Genomic DNA, 21,925 nt, shown 5'->3' with positions numbered 1-21,925 from the left:
TAATATTTTTCTTTTTTTGTGTTTTGTTTTTCTTGTTTGTTTTAATATTTTTCTAATCATTGCTTTCCCAGATATATTAAAGCTGTTAACCACTGGGCTGTGCTACCCCTAGTTTGCTGTTTGCATTTAAGATGTAGATGTATATATATCTACATCTGTATCTGTATCTTTATCAGATTTCTCTTTCCCTCATTGATTTTGGGTTCAGAAAGTCCTTTCCTATTGAGTCGTCATTCATGTTAAACCAAAATCTTAGGAAATTAGTTTTTTAATCCAGTGGTAACTTGGGAAACCCAGGGAAATCTGCGTGAGGTCTGGATTTTAGTTAATTGTACTGTGCCATGGTCCCTTTCGATAATGTACCATAGTGACCTCAGATGCCACCACTGGGGGAAGCTGGGGTTGATACTCAGGATCTTTCTGTACTATTTTTGTAACTTCTTGTGAGTGTATCATTATTTAAAAATTTTTTAAAACAAATTTTGATTAGTTTTGCCAAGAACAATTATGAGATCATTTGTTCTCTCTTATTTGTAAAGCATCCTTTATGAAGCTCTGATGTATGCTAAGCTGTTTTAGAGTTGTGGTTGAATTTACTTAATTCGGAAAAAGTTGACATCATTTGCTACGTGGTCTTCCCCTCTAGGAATGTGGCATATCCTATTTTTTCAAGCTATATTTTATTTTCCAATAAAATATGTGTAGTTTTCTTCAGGTTATTTGCAGATACTTGAAAGTCTGGGGTTGTTCTTATGGATGGATCTTTTCTCCATTTACATTCTTTCACCGGCTAGTGCTGGTTACATGTCCCCAAATAGAATCCCCACACCCTTTCAAATACATGAAATTCTTTTAACTTGAGAAAATGCATTTCATTCTGCAATTAGAGACAATGTTTAACAGGCTTTTATTCGTTCCTTTAAACCTGCTCTCAGGAAGGGTCCGGTCAGTTATTTAATGTAGAGTTAAGTATCTGTGTTCTCCATCCGAGTGTATAGGGGGTGTTCTTCATAAAGAAATATGAAGTTGTGGACTTCCCTGGGGGTCCAGTGGTTAGGACTCCGCGCTTCCACTGCAGAGGGCATGGGTTCGATCCCTGGTCAGGGAAGTTCTGCAAGCCGTGGTGAGGCCAAAAGAAAAAAGAAAAACGAAGTTGTGTTCTGTAAATCTAACGCTAACTGTATTGCTTTGGATTCTGTGTCTTTGAACAATTGTAGAGGTGCTGTCTCTCTCCAGGGGTCACGCGCGTTATGTTGGGAGCCCCAGGCCCCCCTCCAGGCCACATGGACAAACTGGGGTGTCCAGTCCAGAGCATGATCTGAGCTGTCCGTGGCCTTTGTTCTCTGCTTTGGTCCCCGGGGCCGTGAGGCGTGGGTGGGCCCTGAGGGTGTTGCGAAGACCTCTAGCTGGGGGAGTCCCAAATTTGAAGACAGAAATGGAAAACGTACTATTATCCCCCCTCCAGGTCAGTCTTATGAAATCCGACTGCTGGAGAATCGGAAGCTGGGAGATTTTCAGGATCTGAACACAAAATATGTGAAGGTGAGGCTGCTAGCTGTGCCCTTCCGGGGCTCCTGAGGCTGCTCTGTCGGGGCCCCAGCACCTGGGCTTGCGGCGGGAGTGCCTGGGAGGTTTGGGGAAAGCTCCAGGGACAGAGGTGGGCTCCTGGTCCCTGGAGTGTGTTGTCTAAGGGGCCTCGGGCGGGCGGGCAGCACTGAGAACCAGCGGGACATGGGCTGCCGGACCGGGCGCTGGGGTGGACAGACTCGGCTTCCAGCCTGGCTTTGCCTCTTCCCAGCCTTTTCTGAGCTTCAGTTTACTCATCTGTGCAGAAGGGTTTGTAGATGACCCACGTGTGCAGAGCGCTTAGACACCCTGGAAAGAAGGGCAGCGCTCGTGTTCGTGCCGTCATTCGTATTGTTGGGGTCCTGGGAGGGGTGCGGGGAGGAAGCCTCCAGGCAGCTCCAGGCCTCGGAGGGCGGGAGGTGTGTCTGGCCTGGGGACGGTTGAGGGCAGGTTCCTTGTGGGTCCCTCTCAGCACCCACACCCAGCTGTCCCTTCCTGCCACCCCCACCTCTCCCCCCGCCCAGAGCATCATCCGCGTGGTGTTCCACGACCGGCGGCTGCAGTACACGGAACACCAGCAGCTGGAGGGCTGGCGGTGGAGCCGGCCTGGGGACCGCATCCTGGACCTCGGTGAGTCTCCGGGCCAGGAGAAGGCCGACGGAGCTCCAGGCACACGGGGCTTCCTCCTGGGTGCCGTCCGGACCCAGGCCTGTGCAGGGCATCTTGGCGCACTTTTGCCTCGTGTGAAACCCCACAGGAGCTGGTGGAGGTGACCGTGCCACCAGGCCTGCCCTCGGGGGTTCACCTTTTGAGGGGGCCTGGGATGGGGTGGCACGTGGGATTCAAGGACCTGCCGTCAGGGGGCGAGAAGCAGGGAAAGCTTTGCAGAAAGATCCTGCCTTAAAGGATCATGATGAGTGACGAAAGGCAGGGTGGACCTCACAGAGAGGGGCAGTGGAAATGGAACTGGGGGCTCAGGCGGTGGCCCGCAGTCTTTTATCCACAACCCCTGGGGCCAGATGGGTTTTGGAATTCAGAAGTTGCAATGACAGTAAGGTGTGTAGACCCGTAGCTTCGGGTCCCACCGCCAACAGGCAGTCAAGCAGAGCAGTGTTCCTGCAGCAAAACAGAATGACTCTACACAATGGGGTAAAGGCGTCAAGTCAGGATTCTGCCAAGTGAGTTACGCAAAACCTAGTTTTCAGAACTTCTGGCATTTCGAATTGTGTAAGGAATTTGGACCTGTAATGAGAATCCTTCCCGAAATATTTGGGAGTGGCTGACGATTGCACTTTTGTGTGTGTATGTGCACAGATATTCCACTGTCTGTTGGTATCTTGGACCCCAGGGCCAGCCCGACCCAGCTGAATGCAGTTGAGTTTTTGTGGGACCCTTCGAAGAGAGCATCTGCTTTCATTCAGGTGAGCGGGAGGGAGCTTGCCCTCAGTGGGGAGGCCGGAGCTCTGGGGTCCATTGGGTCGTTTCTCAAAACCATCCTTCCGGGGGACCCTGATGGGCTCCTGCCCTCTGCTGCAGGAAAGGAGGCTGAAAGGGTGGATGAGTGTGGCTCAGAGTCACGGGGCTAGTTGGTCCCTGGGGCTGGGAAAAGGACTTGGGATGTTGTAGCATCCTGTGTGGGTTTTGCTTATCAATATGTAAGCTTTTTACAAAGTAAGTATGGCCTAGCATAAATAATTTGAAGTGAAAACTTTTTTCGTAGTTGTTTCTATTATTAAATTAATTATTTAATTCTCAAGCACCTGGTTGTGAACCTGGCCTTGTGTTAAACACCATGGCAGATAGAGGTGGCCAAGGGCCCAGCCGGGGGCCCTGTGCTTCCGGGCTTGCCCCTGGCTCTCTTACTGTGTGTCCCTTTTTGAGCCTCTTGGTTTTCCCACCTGTCTTATAAATTAGAGAGTGAAAATAGAGCCATGACCACAAGGCCTGGTTCATAGTAATCACTCAGTAAAAGTGAGCGATCCTTTTGCCTTGCATAATTACAATACTTGAATTGCAGTTTTAAAGAATTATAATAATGTTATCGTTTACTATTACAATAAGATGTATTGTATTATGACATGATCACAGTGTTGTAGCAAGACATATACGTCAAGTGCCTTCTGTGTAACAGGCACTCACGAGAAATAAAGAAGTGGTCCCAGCTTCTGGCCTGGCCTGAGGAACCTGGCCACCAGGCCCTTAGGGACTAAGCCGTGGTCCCTGCTCTGTGGTCTGTGGGATTTGCCAAGGGAGAGGTCTCAGGGGCAGGAGTGAGGGCGTCTGCTGGGGCCAGTGGGCCTGGACAACGGCAAGGACTTAGGTGGTCAGGCAGGGCCTGAGGTCAAGGGACAAAGGTGAGAGGGCATGCCCTCTGTGCTTCGGGGATGGGGCGGCCAGCGGCCTGACAGAGTGGACAGCACTGGGGGAGAGCGGAGAGGTGGAGGTGGGTCTGACCGTGTGGGATGGAAACCTCCGTCTGGAGAGGAGCCCATGGGCGGGGGGCGGTCCAGAGCCCGTCCTCGCCTGCTTCTGGCTACCTGCCCCCCGCGTCCCCTGCAGGTGCACTGCATCAGCACAGAGTTCACCCCGAGGAAGCACGGGGGCGAGAAGGGCGTGCCCTTTCGGGTGCAGATCGATACCTTCAAGCAGAATGAGAATGGGGAGTACACGGAGCATTTGCACTCGGCCAGCTGCCAGATCAAGGTGTTCAAGGTAGGACGGCCCCGCCAGCTCCGTCCCGCCACCCGGCCCCTCGCCCTGCCTGCTTTCTTCCCCACAGACGGCCGGGCTCGGCTCTACTTGACCAGAGTGGTGGGATTGGCACAGTTTTAGATTTTTGTTTTCCTCCCAAGCACTTTGGCCACAGATTCTGTAGTTGCCCTTTAGATTCGCCTTAGAAATCAAGTTAGGAGACTTCCCGTGTGGGTCCTGACCATGGATGTTATTTATTTATTTTTATTGAAGTTTTATGGTTGATATACAGTGTCGTGTGGGTTTCAGGTGTACAGCACAGTGATTCAGTTATACATATACATGGATCTATTCTTTTTCAAATACTTTTCCCATGTGGGTTATTACAGAGGATTTCGCTGTGCTACACAGTAGCTCCTGGTTGGTTATCTGTTTTACATATGGTAGTGTGTATGTGTTAATCCCAGCGGATGATCTTCCCTTGTCCCTGTGCAGTGGCCTCCTGGTACCTCCCTTCTTTTCCTTTCCCGCCTCACGCCCTGCAGTCTCCTGCCATTGCTTCTCACCTCAGCTGTCTGGACAGAGTGTTTCCTAAAGACGGTCCACAGTGGTGCAGCTCAGGGAGGCCCCGCGGGGAGGGAGGGTGGCCGCGGACCCCGCATCATCCTCAGGGTGGGCGGGCCGGTGCCGAGCAGGACCACACAGGCCCCGTCGCCAGCAGGCTGGACCTGCCCGCCGGCCAGGAGATCCCAGCAGGTGCCCCAGGACGGAGCGCGGACCAGCCCCAGTGCCTTCCCCGTCCTTCCCGTCTTTCACAATCAGGGGACCTGGGGACTTGCCGACAAAGTTGCGTCTGCTGGGGCTGGAGATGCCAGAGTGAGCGGCCGTAGAAATAGGGCCTCGTTCCAGAGGAAGCTGGGTCAGTGTTGATCTTCCCGAGCTTGGGATGGATGTGGAAATAAGTGCCCACAGGTAGAACCATCAACCTGGCGGCGGAGTGGTGATCTGGCCTGTTTCCCAGCTGGACTGGAAGGCTCTGAAGCTGCCCGTGTCTGCACTCAGGCCACACAGCCGGGCGGCTGCCTTCATCCCCGCTGATGGCGTCTGGCCGCCCGAGGGCTGTGGGCAAAGGGTTCTGAGGCCCTGGCCGGGCTCCGTGCACTGGGACACCTTGGTCAGTTAGCGCTGCCACCCTGGGTGGGGAGGGAGGGGTGGTGGGGGGAGCGTGAGTTTGTCTTCTCTGCCAGGGCGGTAGCACCTTCCAGAAACCTGCTGCATCATTATGAAGCCTTGAAACCGGCCTCCGAAGGAAGTTACATTTCTGCCCCATGTTTGTTTCCTCTTCCTGCTGTAGAAGAATTACCCAAAGTTGAGTGGCTCAGTACTACATACTGTCTTTTAATGCTGGAGGTCAGAAGTCTGAACCCGGTCTCACTGGGCTAGAGTCGGGCGTCAGGAGGGCGGAATTCCTTTCTGGAGGCCCCAGGGGAGAATCTCTCTTCCCTTGCCCTTTCCGGCTTCTGGAGGCCTCTGCATTCCTTGGCCTGCGGCCCCTCCTCCGTCCTCAGAGCTGGAGCGGGTGGAGCCCCTCTCGCACGCATCACCCTGACTCCCCTGCTCGCCCCTCCTCCACTTTTAAGCCCCTGTGATTGCACTGGGCCCACCGGGATGATCCAGGCTCATCTTCCTATTTTAATCTCACATTGTTGGCCGTCTTAATCCCATCTGCAGCCTTGCCCCCTTCTGCCCTGGAAGGTAACATCCTCCCAGGCTCTGGGTATTAGGACGTGGCCATCTTTGGGGAGCATTAGTCTGCCTACCCCGTCCACCGGTGCCTCTGGTCTTGGGTCTGCTCCGGGGTCCAGGGTGATTCTAGCTCACCCTGGACAGCTCCGAGGCTGCGCAGCGGGTGGTCTCTGCCCGTCCTGCAGTCCCACCCCCTCCCTGTCGGGCACAGACCAGGTCCAGGGTTCCACCAGCTGTCTCTGCCCTCAGGTGGTGGGTGCGTCCAGTGCGATAACACTGCTCTCCGAGCGGAGCGCGTGCCCTGGGAATGGGCGCCGGGCCGGGCGGTAGGAATGGTCTGCGCCAGGGATGCCCAGCCCTCCCCATGGCTCCCGTGAGCTTCCCCTCCTACAGCTCGAGGTGGAAGCTCAGGAGTGAGGGCTCTGCTCGACTCCTCAGCCGCACACCAGGCGTTACTGGGGGAGTGGGGCCGGAAGCTGCCTTACCATCTCCTGCAGGGGGGTAGGAGCCTCTGTTACCCGAAACGGGCTCCCCAGAATGCCTGAGGTGGCCTGGCCAGCCCCCCCGCCCCACCACCAGCAGCAGTTCAGACGGGAGTGCACTGGCGCCAGGCACAGCCCAGCCGAACCGCCCATCACTCTCCCTTCTCAGGTCACCCTGGTTACTAGGAAGCCCTGGCTTCTCGGAGCCCTGCCCTGGGGCTCCATGGGGGTGTCTGGGCCGCTCCCTGCCCCGCCGGCTCCCCACAGGCTGCCCTCTACAGGCAGGCTCGGCCACGCTTGGCCAGTAATGCTTCTGGGCCAGGAAGAAGGGCCTCCTTTCTGGGACAGGAGGACGGAGGTGGAGCAGGGAAACCAGATGACGTGGGTCCGGCTGCCGCACGCCCGGCTCTCCCACTGGACACCGGATCTGTCACTCACGTCCCCATAGGACCCCCAGCAAACCTCCCTCCCTCCAGCCTGGGCATCCCCCTGAGGGCTCTTTCCTAAAATCTCCTGAGCTGGGAGTCAAAAGCTGCAGCCTGAGGAAGGTGCCCGCCAGGATGATCCCAAAGGCGCCGTCAAGCTTGAGGGTGAATTTTCCTCCCTGACTGCCCACTGCGTGTGGTCCACTGCCTGCAGAGTAAAGTGCTCAGTTCTGGGCCCTGCGGAGTCTTGATATCTGACCCCGATCACCAGGCCCTGAACTCAGGAGGGGATAGTCCCAGTGGTCAGGATGGTCTCCATCAGCTGGGCCTGCTGGGGTAGAAGCCGGGAGCGTGGCCGTAGTCCTAGGACTTGGGGGCAAGGAGGCCCCCAAGATGGCCAAGATGGCCTGCGAGTGTAGACCGAGCCCCGGCCAGCAGCTCCTAGCTCATCCACTTCCTGTCACTCTCCATGGGGAACCCACGGAAGGCTCTTGAGGGGTCCTCTCCATTAGCAAGTGGCCACTGGTAAAGCTCTGCTCCAAGCATTTCTGCATGAGCAGCTGAGCTGATCCTGTAGAGTCCCCATAGGACCCTGTAGCAGGCTCTGAGCTCCCTTGGGGTGGAGAAGGGTTCCGGGCGGGAGGACCATGTGTCGGATGCCTGGGAGGTGAGAGAGATGCTTTCTTGTCCGTGAGATCCTGCTTGGGCTTCTGGGTGAGGTGGGGAGTGTGCTGGCCTTGTTGGGGGGGGGCACTGCTCAGCCCTGGATCTCCCCCCGACAGCTGCCTCTGCCTGCTTTGAACTCATTGGACCCCTGTGCTCTGCACTTACAGCCAAAGGGAGCTGACCGGAAGCAGAAAACTGACCGAGAGAAGATGGAGAAAAGAACGGCCCAAGAGAAGGAGAAGTACCAGCCATCCTATGAAACCACCATCCTCTCCGAGGTGAGCCGGCTGGAGCCTTCTGCCAGGGGCAGCGAGGGTTGGTTTAGATCCTTGGAAAAGTGCCCATTTGGGGTGAATGCTTCTTCCGAGAGCGCCCGTTAAATCGTGGTGTGTTCCTTTGTCTGGAGCTGCTTTCATTTAAGGCCCAGTGTCCAGGGAGGTGTTTCACAAGGACCTTCTAGCTCTCTGCTGCCATTTGCACATTTCAAAATTAGGTTATTTTTATTTTAGATTTTTGGAATAGATAATATATTCACGTGGTCCAAATTCAAAAGGTATAAGAGCATCTCCATCAGAAAATATCCTTCCCAGCACTGTCTGGCCTCGGTTTCTCTCCCCGGGGCAGCAGGCGACCCCGGATCCTTCTGTATCTGGCCCAGCATTCTCTGCAGATGAAGCCAGTTCATACACGTTTGCCCCATGCGCGCTTTTTTCCCCTGACAGTACACACACGCACACTGTTCTGTGGTTGGCTGTCTTTATTTCATGGCCTCTCTTGGAGTCTGTTTCCTGTCTGTTCATAAAGAGCTTTCTAGTTCTTTATCCAGCTGTGTAGCTTTCGTTGTCTGCATGGTCCTTCGGTGGACACTGGCTTATTTCCAGGCTCTTGGTGTTTCACACAGGGTACTGTGAGCACCTTGTGCGAGTGTAGTTCTGCACGTGGAAAGAATGTCTGCAGCGTCTGTTCTCGGAGGGGGATTGCTGGGTCAGAGACTATAAATAACTCTCGTTCTTTGCTGTTTGGGTGGATATTGGGGTGCGTTTTTTTTTTGTTTTTTTTTTTTTTTTGCCGTACGTGGGCCTCTCACTGCTGTGGCCTCTCCCGTTGTGGGGCACAGGCTCCGGACGCGCAGGCTCAGCGGCCATGGCTCACGGGCCCAGCCGCTCCGCGGCATGTGGGATCCTCCCGGACCGGGGCACGAACCCGCGTCCCCTGCATCGGCAGGCGGACTCTCAACCACTGCGCCACCAGGGAAGCCCTGCTGCTGCCTCTTTTACTGGGCTCTGTTTTTGATTTTAACAACTCTTCCCCGCTGGGTCCTGCCATCGGGCCAGTTAATAGGTGTTGGGTTCGTCTGCTGAATAATCTGACTTACTCAGGAGGCCCTCCGTGGATGCCTCAGGTCCAGTGCTGGCCATGGTGGGGTTAAGTCTGGGTTAAGGGTGAGGCCCAGGCACAGGGTGGCTAAGAGGCCTGTGTGTGTGCGTGTGTGAGGGTGTGTTTGCGTGTGTGTGTGTGTGTGACAAGCCATACACAGAAGAGTATGTGTAGCAGGACAGCAGGGCTGCTAATTCTGTGGCGCAGACAGATGCGTGCTGGCTTTTCACAGGCTCGAGGCTGATGGTGGCCGGAGACCCCTGGCCCAGGGGGTCCTGCCCCCTCGCAGCAGGGCAGAGCCAGCTCTGCAGTGTGTGGGGCCGTGCTCGGACCCTCAGCCCCTCCCAGGCCTGGTGTGTGCTGGTGATGCACCCCGTGACCCTTCTCCTCCCCGCCCCTGCCTCTCCCCTGACTTCCCTGCTGGAGGACAGGTCCCCTGGCGCGCTCCAGGCAACGTCCCAGCCCCTGCCCCAGGCCAGGTGTTGAAATCCGCACCTGGCCTGTGACCTTGGGAGCTGCCGGATCCCCTCTGGTCTGCTCATCAGCCTTCCTGCTCCCCTCCCGCCCCCCACCCGGGGCTGCAGGATTCGGCACCAACACATTCCAGGCCTCACTCGTAACAGAGTTAAATATTGACCCACCCTGTGGTCGGGTGGGTGATAGTAAATCTCAGGAATGCTTCCGTCTGGCCGTGTCCGAAGCCGTGTCGTCACAGGGAAGGGAAGCAGGGAATGCTTGGTGCGCGGGCTACCCCTTGCCGCCCCCAACCAGGCAGCGCCCGACGTCTCTGCTTTCCTTGGGGGATTCTCGCGTGTTCGTTTGATCTTCCGCACGAGAAGTTCCTGGAGTTCAGGGGTCACAGCTTTCGCGTTGCTGCGTCTCCCTGGTCTGCAAGCGGGGGAGCTCCTGAAATGTAGTAAATGCGCGAAGACTTGCGTTGGAAGGGGGCTGCTCCTGGTCAGTGTGGAGACGCCTCGTCTGCCCCCCTCAGCTGAGGCCCATCGGGAGATTCTGATACTGAGCTTCACCGGTGCTTTTCCGTTGGCAGTGGTCTGTGGCCCCGTGCTCCCTTTTTCGTGCATTTGCTCCCATTTGTCTGCGCTGGGAAGACCCGCCTGTGGGCAACTGGTCTGTCTTGCTTTTTAGTCTCTTTTCTTGTGGACCCAGGAATCAGGGGACCGATGAGGTTTCCCTCTTTGCTCCGACTCCTCGGAAGCTCAGACAGACACGTGTCATGCTTTGCTTGCCCTGGGGACTGTCTCTTCTCTGTCCTATCTGGTTTCTTCGGTGTGGCTCTAGCAGCGTGCCCGTCCCCGAGCGCTGGGTCAGTGTGGGCTGGGTGTGGAAGGATCGTGGTCTGGCACCGAGCGGCCCGGCCGGGACCACTGCTGCCCTGTGCTCTCTCCCCGCAGTGCTCCCCGTGGCCCGACGTGGTTTACCAGGTGAACAGTGCCTCGTCCCCAAGCTACAACGGCTCTCCGAACAGCTTCGGCCTTGGCGAAGGGTACGTGCACCCCCTCTCCCTTTGCGGTCCCTGGAGTGACCACGGGTGTGGGCTCCTTTCCTCACTTTCCTCCCTGGGTCTCTGCTCCTTTTGCAGCCTGGCATCGATTTGGGTTTCAGGGCGGCTGACTGGTGTTACATTCCATCTTCAGCATCACGTGTACAGGTTTTTGTGCTTGAACACACCTCTAGAAAGGCTGTCTGCTAGGGCAGCCGAGCACCAAGCGCCCACTCCGTCCCCCGGTTAAAGTGGGCTGGGCTGCGGGGATCCTGGGCCAGCCCCCTGAGGTAGCCTGCCTGGTGCCTCCCAGCAGAAAGCCCACCTCCTGGACATCGGGGGCCTCAGGAGGCAGACCTCTGGACCCTGCCGCGGCTGGAGGGGCCTCATTTTTTTGGCGGCGCCAAGCGGCCTGCAGGACTTTAGTTCCCGACCAGGGATCAAGCCCGCGCCCCCTGCGGTGGAAGCACCGAGTCCTAAGCCCTGGAGCACCAGGGAGGTCCCTGGAGGGGCTTCTTAGATCTTTCCGCACCCTCGTGCGTGGTCACTAGGCAGTGGAACTCAGCTCAGGACCCTCCCTGCTCCTGGGGTCGGGGCCGGCAGCACAGAAGCGGCCTCACTGCTGGTCACCCAGCCCTGCAGAGGCACAGGCGGTGCTGCCTCCGAGGTGACGGGGCTGCAGGGACCAGCGGGCAGCTGTCCCAGCTGTCCCAGGGCCGCGGCATCACTGTGACGGCCCTGCCCATCCTGTTCGTGGGGGCAGGACGACGCAGGGAGGATGCCAGGCGGGTTTAACAGGTGAGGGTAGAACATGCAGAATGGAGCCCATGCGTGCTAGAGAGATAACTACTGATGGGCAGGCGAGACGTGAACTTGATCTGCAAGGTGAGGACGGTCCTCCTTGAGAGGGGGCGCAAGGCTGTCGTATTTAGATTCAGGCAGACCTAGTCGTAAATCGGCACCTTTCTGGGGGCAAGTTCCTTAACCTCCTGCAGCTCCGGTTTCCTCACTACCGGGGGAGCATGAATGTGGAATTCATGCAGGGTCAGGGGAACATGTATAAAGTCCCTGGCACCCCCTAGACCCTGATGGCATGCATCTGGAGTCACCGGTGACTGGTCTAGGGGTCATCCCCTCGGGGTCTGTTTCTTTCTCATTGTGGTAAAGTACACAAAAGGTAAAATTTACCATTTTAACATTTTTAAGTGGCTAGGTCAGTAATATTAAGTCCGTTCAAGTTGTACCATCACCACTGTCCATCTGGAAGGGTCGTCTCTCAATGTGTCTTTCCCTTGACATAAAAACCCAGGTGTTCAGGTCTCTGCCTCCCTTTGGGGAAAAACGTGAGAGTGGTTTTCTCGTGGCGGATGCCAAACTGTGGGTGCTTGTTCGCTGCAGAATAATTCCCCGAGGGACTCCTCTGCCCTCTCCTGGGTGTGGCTGGCCCTTCGCTGTCCCAGCACTGAGTCCCTGTGAGGCGTGTGTCCCGGTCTGCTTGGTCAACCTGCCCTTCCCTCGCTCTGGGGCTCGGGGTGGGGACCACAGCCTCTGGCCGAAACGAGCCCCGGAGCCTTAGCTGAGGGGTGAGGGTGTGTAGTTAACCAGAACCCCCATCCACACCGGAGGCTTTGTGAGGGCTTTCCGGGGATGGAGCAGGTCCGTATTTTTCTCGAGGACCCGTTTCACGTCACACGAGCCCCAGAGCAGAGGGAAGTGAAGGGCGGGCCGGCAAGGGGCACCCTCAGCCAGGAAGGAGCGCCCTCGCCGCTCACCACCGCTCTTCTTCCTTTCAGCAACAGCTCCCCGACCCACCCGGCGGAGGCCCTGCCCGCGGGCAGTGACGTAAGTGTCTGCGGCTGGGCGCTGGCGGCCTGTCCCCTGCAGACCGAGCATGCCCTCAAGGCCTGTCCTCTCCGCCCGCAGCACCTGCTTCCCTCGGCCTCCATGCAGGACGCCCAGCAGTGGCTCCACCGCAACAGATTCTCCCAGTTTTGCCGGCTCTTCGCCAGCTTCTCGGGTGAGCGTCTCTGAATGGTGCTCGGAACCCGCGAGGATCTCGGAACGCTCAGCGTGTGCCCTTGGCTCCCCAGGGGCCGCGGTCTGTCCTGGGGACCCAGAGGCGCATGGTCACTTGTGTGTTTTGGCCCTGGGCCGAGGGCTCGTGAGCGGCCCTGCCCCTGAGGTGTCCAGCCGAGCGCGGCTTTGCGGGAGGACCGTCTGGGAGCCTTTTCAAGTTGCCCCTCCCCCGCAGCGTGGGCTCTGCTTCGCCCAGAGGAGCCCCTTAGCCAACAGGCCGGCGCGCACTCAGCAAGCCTCACGGCCTTTTCCTCGCTAACGCTGCTCGTCGTGCTGTCTCCGGAGCCGCGACCCGGGAGATGGTGGTACGGCCACCCGCGAGAAGGGAGAGCCGCTCTTCCTTCTCTAAAGGTTTTTCAAGCCCTTGCTGGTGGTCCCATCAGACAGCAGCCCTGAGCCGGGGGCACTGGGGGACAGGGTAACAGCCATGAACCTTGCTCCCCGGCAGTCGGCCCGGAGTGACAGAGAGTCAAGTGTTGGCCGAAACCAGAAGACTGGCCCTCAAGGACATCTGTGGCAGCGGAAGGGAACCAGCACCCCATCCGTGGTCTTTGAGCTCAGCTTTTCTTTTTCTTTTTTCTTTTTTGGCTGCGCCGCGCGCCTTGCGGGATCTTAGTTCCCCAACCAGGGATTGAACCCGGGGCCCCCGCCATGAGAGCGCCGGGTCCTAACCCTGGACTGCCAGGGAAGTCCCTGAGCTCAGCTTCTCTGAGCGTGTTCTTTGTGCTGCGGGTAGACAGTACCAGGGCAGTGAGGCAGGGACCCTGTCCTCGGGCAGCTCTGAGTCAGCGCGGAGGTGTAAACCGCCCATCTCAACACGCCGTGTCCCTTCCGGGGTGGGCAGGCTTGGTGGAAGGACCTGGGCCAGCCTGGGCAGGAGGCGGGTGGAGAGGAGCCTCCCCCTTAAGCAGGGGGTGGTGTAGGCCGTGCCCAGGAGGCGCCCTTGAGCAAAGCCTGGAAAGGCAAGGCACGAGCCAGGTGGGTGTGGGCGGATGAGCTGTCCAAGCGGAGGGCAGGTGCAAGGTGGGGCCTGCCTGGTGTGGCTACGGAGCGGAGGGCCCCGGTGACGGGGCCGAGTGGGCCGGGCGGCAGGTGAGGTCAGAGAGGCGCCCAGGGGCCCTCCTGGAGAGTGCGAGGAGTTTGGCTTTTATTCCCCATGGCAGGGGAGCCAGTGTACCTGCAGTATTGTACCTAAAACTGTATCTTAACTGTGGCAGGAAACGGGGGTGAATGCTGTGGCTCTAGACCACGTGGCTGTTGTGACGTTTTCCGCAGAAGGCTGACGGCATCCCTGTGCCTTGCGGAGTCCACCTGGGCGCAAGGCTCTGGGGGAGTCCTCGGGCTTCGAGGAAGGGACTCGTCCTCGTCCACATACCAGGATGCAAATAGACAGTTACTCATGATCGCCTCAAACTGGGAGCACCCCCAAAGCCCATCGGCAGAGAGGGCGTACAGGAGTTGTGCTTTATTCGTGCCGTGAATACTACCTAAAAGTGGGCGTGAATGATCCACAGCTACATGCAGCACGAATGAGCCCTTAAACGGAACTTGGAGGGAGAGCCAGACCTAGAAAAGTGCTTACTGTTCAGTTCCATTCACACAGGTGCTAAAAGCCAAGCGAAACTCCTCTGCATATGAGAAGTGGGGAGAGCAGTTCCCCAGAGGTGAGGGTGGGGGAGGTGGGTGGCCTGTGGGATGCTGGGAACGTCCTGCCTCTTGACCTGGGCGCTGGGTGCACGGGTGCCCGGGCGCCTTCAGAACGGCAGCGTCCGGGGAGCTGTGAGCTTTCGTCTCCGGACAAGTGCACACGTAATCACACTGATAAGATATATCACTGACAGTGATGCCAATAAAAGGTCCAGAGGGAGGGCCAGGCAGCCACAGGCAGTGAGGGCTTCTGGCTTCTGCAAATGCCCGTCGGTTCCGCTGACTTTGTGAAGCCAGTTGTTGATCTTCTGACATCTCTGGGGCTGTGATCTCCTGACGCTGTTTAGCTCTTGCTGTTTCTCCCTGTGGGACGCCTGTACCCCCTGAGGGTGAGGCTGGCTCGGCCCTCCCCCGGGGTCTGCAGGTGCAGCCCTTCCCCCGCACCCCGGGTCACAGGCGGCCCCGTGTACCTGCCCAGGTGCTGACCTGCTGAAGATGTCCCGCGATGACCTGGTCCAGATCTGCGGCCCTGCAGATGGGATCCGGCTCTTTAACGCCATCAAAGGCAGGTGGGTGTTGGTGCCCGCTGCGGGGGCAGGCGTGGACGGTGTGGTCTAAATAGGCACAACGTGGGCAGCGCAGTTTTCGCTCCGGGTTTGAATCCCACATCTGCCTCTTAGGAGCTTGGCACCTGGGCCGAACCCTTAAGCCCCGTGAGCCTCAGTTTCCTCATCTGTAGAAGGGGAGGGTGGTCCTGGCTCCGTCATAGGTGTGTGAGGATGAAATGAGCTCAGAATGAGCCGGAGAGAGCGCTTGCTCTGACTATCACCCTGGAAAACCTCCTATGTTGAGACTGGTGCCCCGGGCGGAGCCCCCTCTAGGGAGGCTGCAGGACCGGGAGGGGATCGTCCATCCCCCGTCCCCAGCAAGCCTGTGCAAAGCTGTTAAGGTCCTTCCAGGCGGGGTTCTGTCCCCGACAGCTCCTCGACGGAAGGCACTCTGTACCCCCTTCTTTCTTTCCCCCTAAGTCCCTCCTACTGCTCTTTCCACCCTGTGTTCTGGAACTTTCTGGAACAACAGCGCTTGGTCCCTCATACCTGCCGTTTCTTTCCTTTCCTCCTGCCAGGAACGTGAGGCCGAAGATGACCATTTACGTCTGCCAGGAGCTGGAGCAGAGCCGCGTGCCCCTGCAGCAGAAGCGGGACGGCAGCGGGGACCCCAATCTGTGTGGTGGGTTGTGGGGTGCGCCCCCCACCCCGGGCCGGATAGAGGGCGGCAGAGGAACGGGCAGAGACACAGGAAGCAGAGATGGCGCGAGTCCACGGCTGAGGACGCCTCCCCTGATCCGCCTTTCATGCAGGAGGAGTTCTTGTTGTACTTCGTCCTGGGGCTGAAACGTTTAGGGTGGGCGTCGTCTCCCAGAATGGCTGGTCCAGGTTACCGATGTCCCACCTGGGGAAGCAGGGCTGGAGAGGACATGTGTCCCCTTAATGCTACTCACGGTAGAACTGGGCGTCAGGCTTTCTGGCTCCCCGGCTGGTGACGAGTGACAGCTGTATTCCCAGGAGCGTGTCCTCCTGTGTGTTCCCCCAGCTGGATGAGACTTTCCCATTTGGGTCGGTCGCTGCCCGGGGGGGTCTCGGAGCGCCTCTGGGGTACACGGCTCTTTGGGGTTGGCAGTTTTCAGCGTCTTGCTTCTGAGCGTTGTGAGTGCCGAGTCTGATGAGCTGCCCGGCTCCACCCGCGGGCTCTGGACTCTGCGTCGTCTGCAGAGAGAGCCCCCTGTACCTCTCTGCGGGCCCCTCCAGATCAGCAAGGATGCCCAAGACCCTGGGCTAAGGGCGTTCCATTTTCTTCCCCTAGCAGGAACTGCTCATGCTTCGCTGTGGGGGAAACTGAGGCACAGCGGCTGCCCCGAGATGCCAGTGCTGTGAGGGGCAGAGCCACAATCCGAATCTCCGGGCCCTGGCAGCTGGCTTCCGGGCCTCAGGACATTTCTGCGAATGTCCAGGTCCTCCCGCCGCGGTCAGTCTGTGAAGGACAGAGCTCGAGTCTCGTGGTTTCCTGCACACGTGGCGAGGGCAGGCGCCCAGCCCACACCCCCAGCCTCAGAGGTGTGGAGAGCACCGAGGTCTGGCTTCTAGCGGTGGCAGCGTTGGAATTTGAACCTAGGCTGGCCCGCTCGAGGGCCTCTCGTTTCCCCACGCGGCCCCCGATGAGAGGAGTTCTGAGCAGTGGGTGAATGACCGTCCGCTGGCTCTGAGCAGTGCTGGTCCCCCCCCCCACGTTCCTCCAGGGACAGGAAAGGCCAGAGACAAAAGGTTACAGCCAGAGGGCCGCACTGCAATCCTGGCTCTTTTCTGCCAGCAGTCCAAGAGTAAAATAAGAAAAAGTGGAACTGGCTCTGAAAAATTGGGGGGAAAAGTTCAGTGAGAATCCTGTTATAAAAAGGAATCTTACAACAGAGGCCTGGGATTCTTCCCCGGCGTTAGTTTGGGAAGGAAGGTTACGCGGCGACCGCATTCTCTGAACAGGGTCTGGGTGCTGGTCATCCTATTTGAAATCCTGGGAAGGCGAGTCTCTTGTGTGGCTGGAACCCCATGGCCTCTGCCACCCCTTCAAAGGGAGCCACCGTGTGTGCGTGTGTGCGTACGTGCTTTTAGCATACCAGGCCGCCGATCAGATTTGTTGAACCAAGGGTTCCTTCCTTAGTTGAGCAACGAGTTTCAGCACCTCTCGTTTCATCCAGCTGTGTTTTACTTTTGAAGGGACTTGAAGTTCCTGGGCATCGCTTCATCGCCCCCAGGTCACCCACGGGGTTAGCTCCTCCCCGACTGGTTTGGGTTTTTGCTTCCAGCCTCAGGGTCCCAGTTATCTCAACTGTCTGGTGATACTCCTGGTGCCCCCACCCCGCCTTTGGGGTCTCAGTGCTCCAGCTGACTGTTGTTTGTGCCGTGGAGAAGGGTAAGGACAGACCCTTTCTCTTCTGCTGTCAGGTAGCAATTATCTTACGTCTCACTCTTGGCCACAGGGAGCTGTCCAGTAACCCCTTTAACCAGTGGAAGGGAAGGAATACAGACAGGATTTTCTCCTCCACAGCAGGCCACACCTCAGAATCACCGGAAGCTTCTAAGAAATGCAGATTTCGGCAATTCCCCGGCAGTCCAGGGGTTAGGACTCTGGGGCTTTCACTGCCGTGGCCCCGGGTTCAATCCCCGGTCGGGGAACTAAGATCCCACAAGCTGTGGGCCGCGGCCCCACCCCCCAATTTTTTTTTTTTTTTTTTTTTTTTTTTTTTGTGGTATGCGGGCTTCCCTCTGCCGTGGCCTCTCCCATTGCGGAGCACAGGCTCCGGACGCGCAGGCCCAGCGGCCACGGCTCACCGGCCCAGCCGCTCCGCGGCACGCGGGATCCTCCCAGACCGGGGCGCGAACCCGGTTCCCCTGTATCGGCAGGCGGACGTGCAACCACTGCGCCACCAGGGAAGCCCCCCCAATTTTTTTTTTAATGCAGATTTCGGCCAGCTGTTCCCCCTCCAGCCTTCACCCCTAGATGGGCGTCCTTGGTCCAGGGTGGATCCAGGGATTCTCCATTTTACACAAGTCCCCCAAGAGAGAATGAAACGGGAATACAGAACGGAGCCTGGCGTCTTGTCAACTGGCACCGGGCCGAGAGGGAGCCTTGCGGCTTCCAGATGAGTCCCCAGTGCAGCCAGATCCCACGAGTCCATCTGGGTGTGGACATTCTTACAAGCACGTTACTGGTTTGGGGGGTCGGGGGAGAGGGTAGGTGGGCTCCTTTGAAGGCAGCCACTTGTCCTATAGAAGGCCCTGTCTCCCGCCCTGCAGTGTACCACGCCATCTTCCTGGAGGAGCTGACCACCTTGGAGCTGATCGAGAAGATCGCCAACCTGTACAGCATCTCCCCGCAGCACATCCATCGGGTGTACCGGCAGGGCCCCACCGGCATCCACGTGGTGGTCAGCAACGAGGTGAGCGCTGCAGCCCCGCCACCCCGCGGAGCTGGGCCCAGGGCTACAGGCGGGAGCCGCAGACCCACACCCGAAATGCGCCCTGCGGGGCTTGGGGGTGACTTTAGGCTGAAGATGGCAAACCGGGTTCATCTGCCTACGGCCCGCTCTCAGCTGCAGGGGCTGCCCGGGGAACCGGGAGAGAGGGGTCTGGGGCCACGACCACGGGCTCTGAACAGCTGTCGCCTCTCCATCTGGAACCCAGCCCCCAGCCAGGTGCCCTGCTCGCACCCCTGCCTCGGGGCACTTACAGTCAGGGCTGTGAGGACTCAGACGCAGGTGCTCACCCAGGGCGGGGGCGGGGGCTGGGAGGGGGCAGGCCCGGGAGAGGTGACACGGGCTGGGTTGATGATGGAGAGGCCGGGGCTCTCGGGGAACAGAGGCGTCCTCTGCTGAATGGTGAAGGTGCCACAGCCTTCCAGCCTCTGTCTCTGGCCACAAAGGCCTCTGCAGGGCATAAGCGGCCCCTGACAGAGGACACAGGTACAGAACACGGCCCCCTGGCGACCGTGCCCTCGAGTGATCAGACCCCATTGCTGGCTCCGGAGGGAGTTATCAAACGGGCTCCATGACGTGTTTCAGGCGTTCCTGCCTGTTGTAGAACAAAAGCTTTTAAGCTTGTCTTATCCTGGACCCCTTCTCTTAATAATAGTAATGATAATAATAATGAGCGCCAGCGTTCCATCAGCGCTTACTGTGTCCCGGCGGCTGTTCTAAGTGACTCATTTAATCCTGGCAGCCTCCCTGTGAGGCAGGTGCTGTCATGAGCCCATTTCACAGATAGGAAACAGGCACAGAGAGGCTGCGTAATGGCCCCAGGGTGCACAGCTCGTAAGAGGTTGGGCTGTGGTGGGAAGGCTGGCGGCCCAGCAGCAGAGCCTGAGCGTCGAGCCCGCAGACTCTCCAGTCACCCCTGAAATGAGGCGTTTACACAGAACTGTGCTGATAGAAGCAGAGGTGGAACCCTGATCCCCCAGCCCAGCCCCCAGCAGACCCTCCACCCACCCTGGGAACTCTGCAAGCCTCAGCAGAGGATGATGGAGGGAACGGTACAGGAAGTGGGGCTGGGAAAGCAGGGAAGTTGTGGGCTTTGGAATTGGACCCATGTCCCCACCTGGACTGGCTCCTCATAGCCGGGTAACCTTGGGCAAACCTACTTAACGACTTTGAGCCTCAGTTTCCGTGTCTGCAAAACGGGGATAATTCTATCCATCAAGCAGGCTGTAGTAAGGATAAAATAGAAAACAGTGTCAGGTACCGGCAGATGCTAAATTAGCCAGGCACTTGTTTTGGGAAACAAGTGATGGAGAGATCCATAAATTTGACAGCGTACAACATGTAAGGCTTTTAATGGTCTGTATATTTCATAAATCATCATCATTAGGAGCAATTCTGTTGTCACTTGTCATCATAATTGCCCAAGCCCCCTACGTGGCTGTCCTCCGTTTCATGGGGGTTTCATCCTGGGGGTGGGCAAGGTGGTGTTTTCCTTCCTTTTTGAAAAAATATTTATTTATTTTATTTTTTGGCCACGCCATGTGTTAGTTGTGGCACTTGGGATCGCTGAGGCGTGCGGGATGTTTCCTTGTGGCGCGCGGGCTTCTCTAGTTGTGGCATGCGGGTTTTCTCTCTCTAGCTGTGGCGTGCGGGGTTAGTTGCCCTGCGGCATGTGGGATCTTAGTTCCCTGACCAGGGATCGAACCTGCGTCCCCTGCATTGGAAGGCGGATTCCTTACCACTGGGCCACCAGGGAAGTCCCTTCTGTCCTTTTTAATTAAAAAGTAATTGACAATTCGTGTAAGTCAGGCGATACAAACAGAAGGCAAGTGTGAAAGGCCCTTATCTTCCCCAGTCTCTTTTCCTCGCAGAGTTAGATTAGGTTTGATGTAATTCTGCCAGATAATTTTTTGTGCGTGTGTCCATTGCATGCCTGAGTGTGTGTAGGTGTGGGCTTTTAAAAACACACAACCAGGATCCATTTGAACAAAGGGCCATTGATCTGCAACTTGCTATTGTTGTCACCAGTTCAGAATTCCTTCCACATCATTACAATCGAGTCTAAGGTGGCTGTTTTTTGGCCCCCATTTCACAGATAAAGCACACATGAAGCCCAGAGTTGCTGGCCTGAGCAAGTCCTGTAGAATAGCCAGGAGGCGTAAAACGCCCTGAACAGCAGGCAGTAGTGACGACATGGAAAACTCGTCAGTTTGCATCTCACAAATGCATTTCTGGCGTGAAGACAGAAGCCAAGAATGCTCAGAACCCTTGCAATTTCACAGGTCCCTGAAGGGCTTCCTTCCCCCAGCTTGCCCTATACTCCCCCCAGAGCAGGCAGTTAAGCCAGTGAAGCAGAGAACAGAACTCAAACGCCACCTCGGCTAAGTAGGTGATTCTTATTCCCCTGAAGTCTCCTTGCCTCTTAACCCCGAATCAGTTGGAAACCTTTGGTTCTTAATTGCCCGGAGCACTGGAGGTGGCCTGGCCAGCCGTGCAGCCGGCCCCTGGGGTGCAAGGGCACTTCATTAAACAAGGCAGTTACTGATTAAGCCCGTGTGGGCCCTGCTTCAGGTTTGGCCTGCCCCAGCAGTGGGGCTGCCAAGAGCCCCCGAGGGAGCAGGCGGGCAGCATAGCGTAAATGTACTTCATGCATCATTAGGGCCTGGGGGAGGGGCAGGGGTCGACAGGTGGATGGATTTGCAGGATCTGGGGCAGTCATCCAGAGGGGGGCAGTAAAATGTGGGTTGAACTTTTCATTTGGAAAGGGGTTTTGCTGTCCCGTTGGCTAGTACGTGTGTTGTGGGTATGTTTAGGTAGATGTGTACATTTTTCATATTGTTTGAAGGTGTATTGTGAAATACGGCATACATATTTAGAATAGAGGAAGCTCATTTGTAGAGTTTAAAGAATAACTAAAGCACTCGATACCTGCGCTCAGGTTAGTGCGGTGTTTGTTAGAACCCCCTTTGTGGGCTAATTTCATATTCCCCTCCAGTGCTGGTTTGAATTTTATATTTGATCATTCCCTGGTTCTTCTTCAATACATTCTTTAATTTCGCCTATTTTTAAACTTCACAGAAGTGGGATAGGAGTGCCTTCTTCGGGGACTTAACGGTTTGTGATTCATGCATGTTGAGGGGCACTGGAGGTCACCGGCCCTGTCGAGCAGCCGGGTGTGATTAGGTCCTGGTTTGTTCTTGCTGCTTCTACTGTTGGGTGACGTGAGGGCTGTTCCTAGTTTTCCCTCATAGAGACAGCGCTGCTCTCAGCATCCTTAGGTGTGTTTTGTGTGTGTGTGTATGTGCAGGAGCTTACCTAGGGCACCTGCCTGCAGGAGAGATGTGTGTGGTCATCTGTGCTGCGTCCTGTGAACAGTTGTAGAAAGCAGTCATTTGGATGAACGCCCCCCCCCGCCCCGCCCCAGAAGAGGATGCCCATTTCCATTGCTCTGCATCCTGGTTATATATATATTTTTATCATCAAAACAGCCTCATTTTACAGACAGCGCCTGGAGACAGGAAGTTGCCTTATCTAAGGTCAGCAGGCTGTTAATCAAAACGAGAGCTCCAGAGAGGGGGCTGGTGAGTAACCTGTAGACGCAGGGAGTGGACTTCTGTTTATAGTTGGTCCTCCAAGGACTCTGATATGCAGAGCCTACTAATCACGAGGGTTTCTTTTTTTTTTTTTTTTTTTTTTTTTTTTTTTTGCGTTACGCGGGCCT

At 56.9% G+C, this 21,925-nt stretch overlaps 1 protein-coding gene across 3 annotated transcripts in view; it reads left to right on the top strand.

Annotated features, from left to right (window-relative positions):
* TFCP2L1 (transcription factor CP2 like 1) overlaps nucleotides 1–21,925 on the top strand; it is a 65,903-nt gene that overhangs the window by 34,751 nt on the left and 9,227 nt on the right. The window contains exons 3-13 of one of the 3 annotated variants that reach the window (XM_055087265.1): nucleotides 1,466–1,542; nucleotides 2,091–2,196; nucleotides 2,881–2,987; nucleotides 4,126–4,278; nucleotides 7,744–7,854; nucleotides 10,366–10,457; nucleotides 12,254–12,296; nucleotides 12,378–12,471; nucleotides 14,656–14,746; nucleotides 15,304–15,407; nucleotides 18,026–18,168. In XM_055087265.1, coding sequence (XP_054943240.1) covers nucleotides 1,466–1,542; nucleotides 2,091–2,196; nucleotides 2,881–2,987; nucleotides 4,126–4,278; nucleotides 7,744–7,854; nucleotides 10,366–10,457; nucleotides 12,254–12,296; nucleotides 12,378–12,471; nucleotides 14,656–14,746; nucleotides 15,304–15,407; nucleotides 18,026–18,168 — 1,121 coding nt within the window. Of the gene's footprint in view, nucleotides 1–1,465; nucleotides 1,543–2,090; nucleotides 2,197–2,880; nucleotides 2,988–4,125; nucleotides 4,279–7,743; nucleotides 7,855–10,365; nucleotides 10,458–12,247; nucleotides 12,472–14,655; nucleotides 14,747–15,303; nucleotides 15,408–18,025; nucleotides 18,169–21,925 lie in introns of all 3 variants that reach the window. The other 2 variants (XM_024115044.2, XM_055087264.1) reach the window with 2 other exon arrangements.

This window comes from Physeter macrocephalus, chromosome 2 (assembly GCF_002837175.3).
Source record: "Physeter macrocephalus isolate SW-GA chromosome 2, ASM283717v5, whole genome shotgun sequence".
In the NCBI taxonomy this organism is placed as follows: domain Eukaryota; kingdom Metazoa; phylum Chordata; class Mammalia; order Artiodactyla; family Physeteridae; genus Physeter; species Physeter macrocephalus.
The sequence above is the reverse complement of the archived record's forward strand: the minus strand, read 5'-3'. Positions and strand labels throughout refer to the sequence as shown.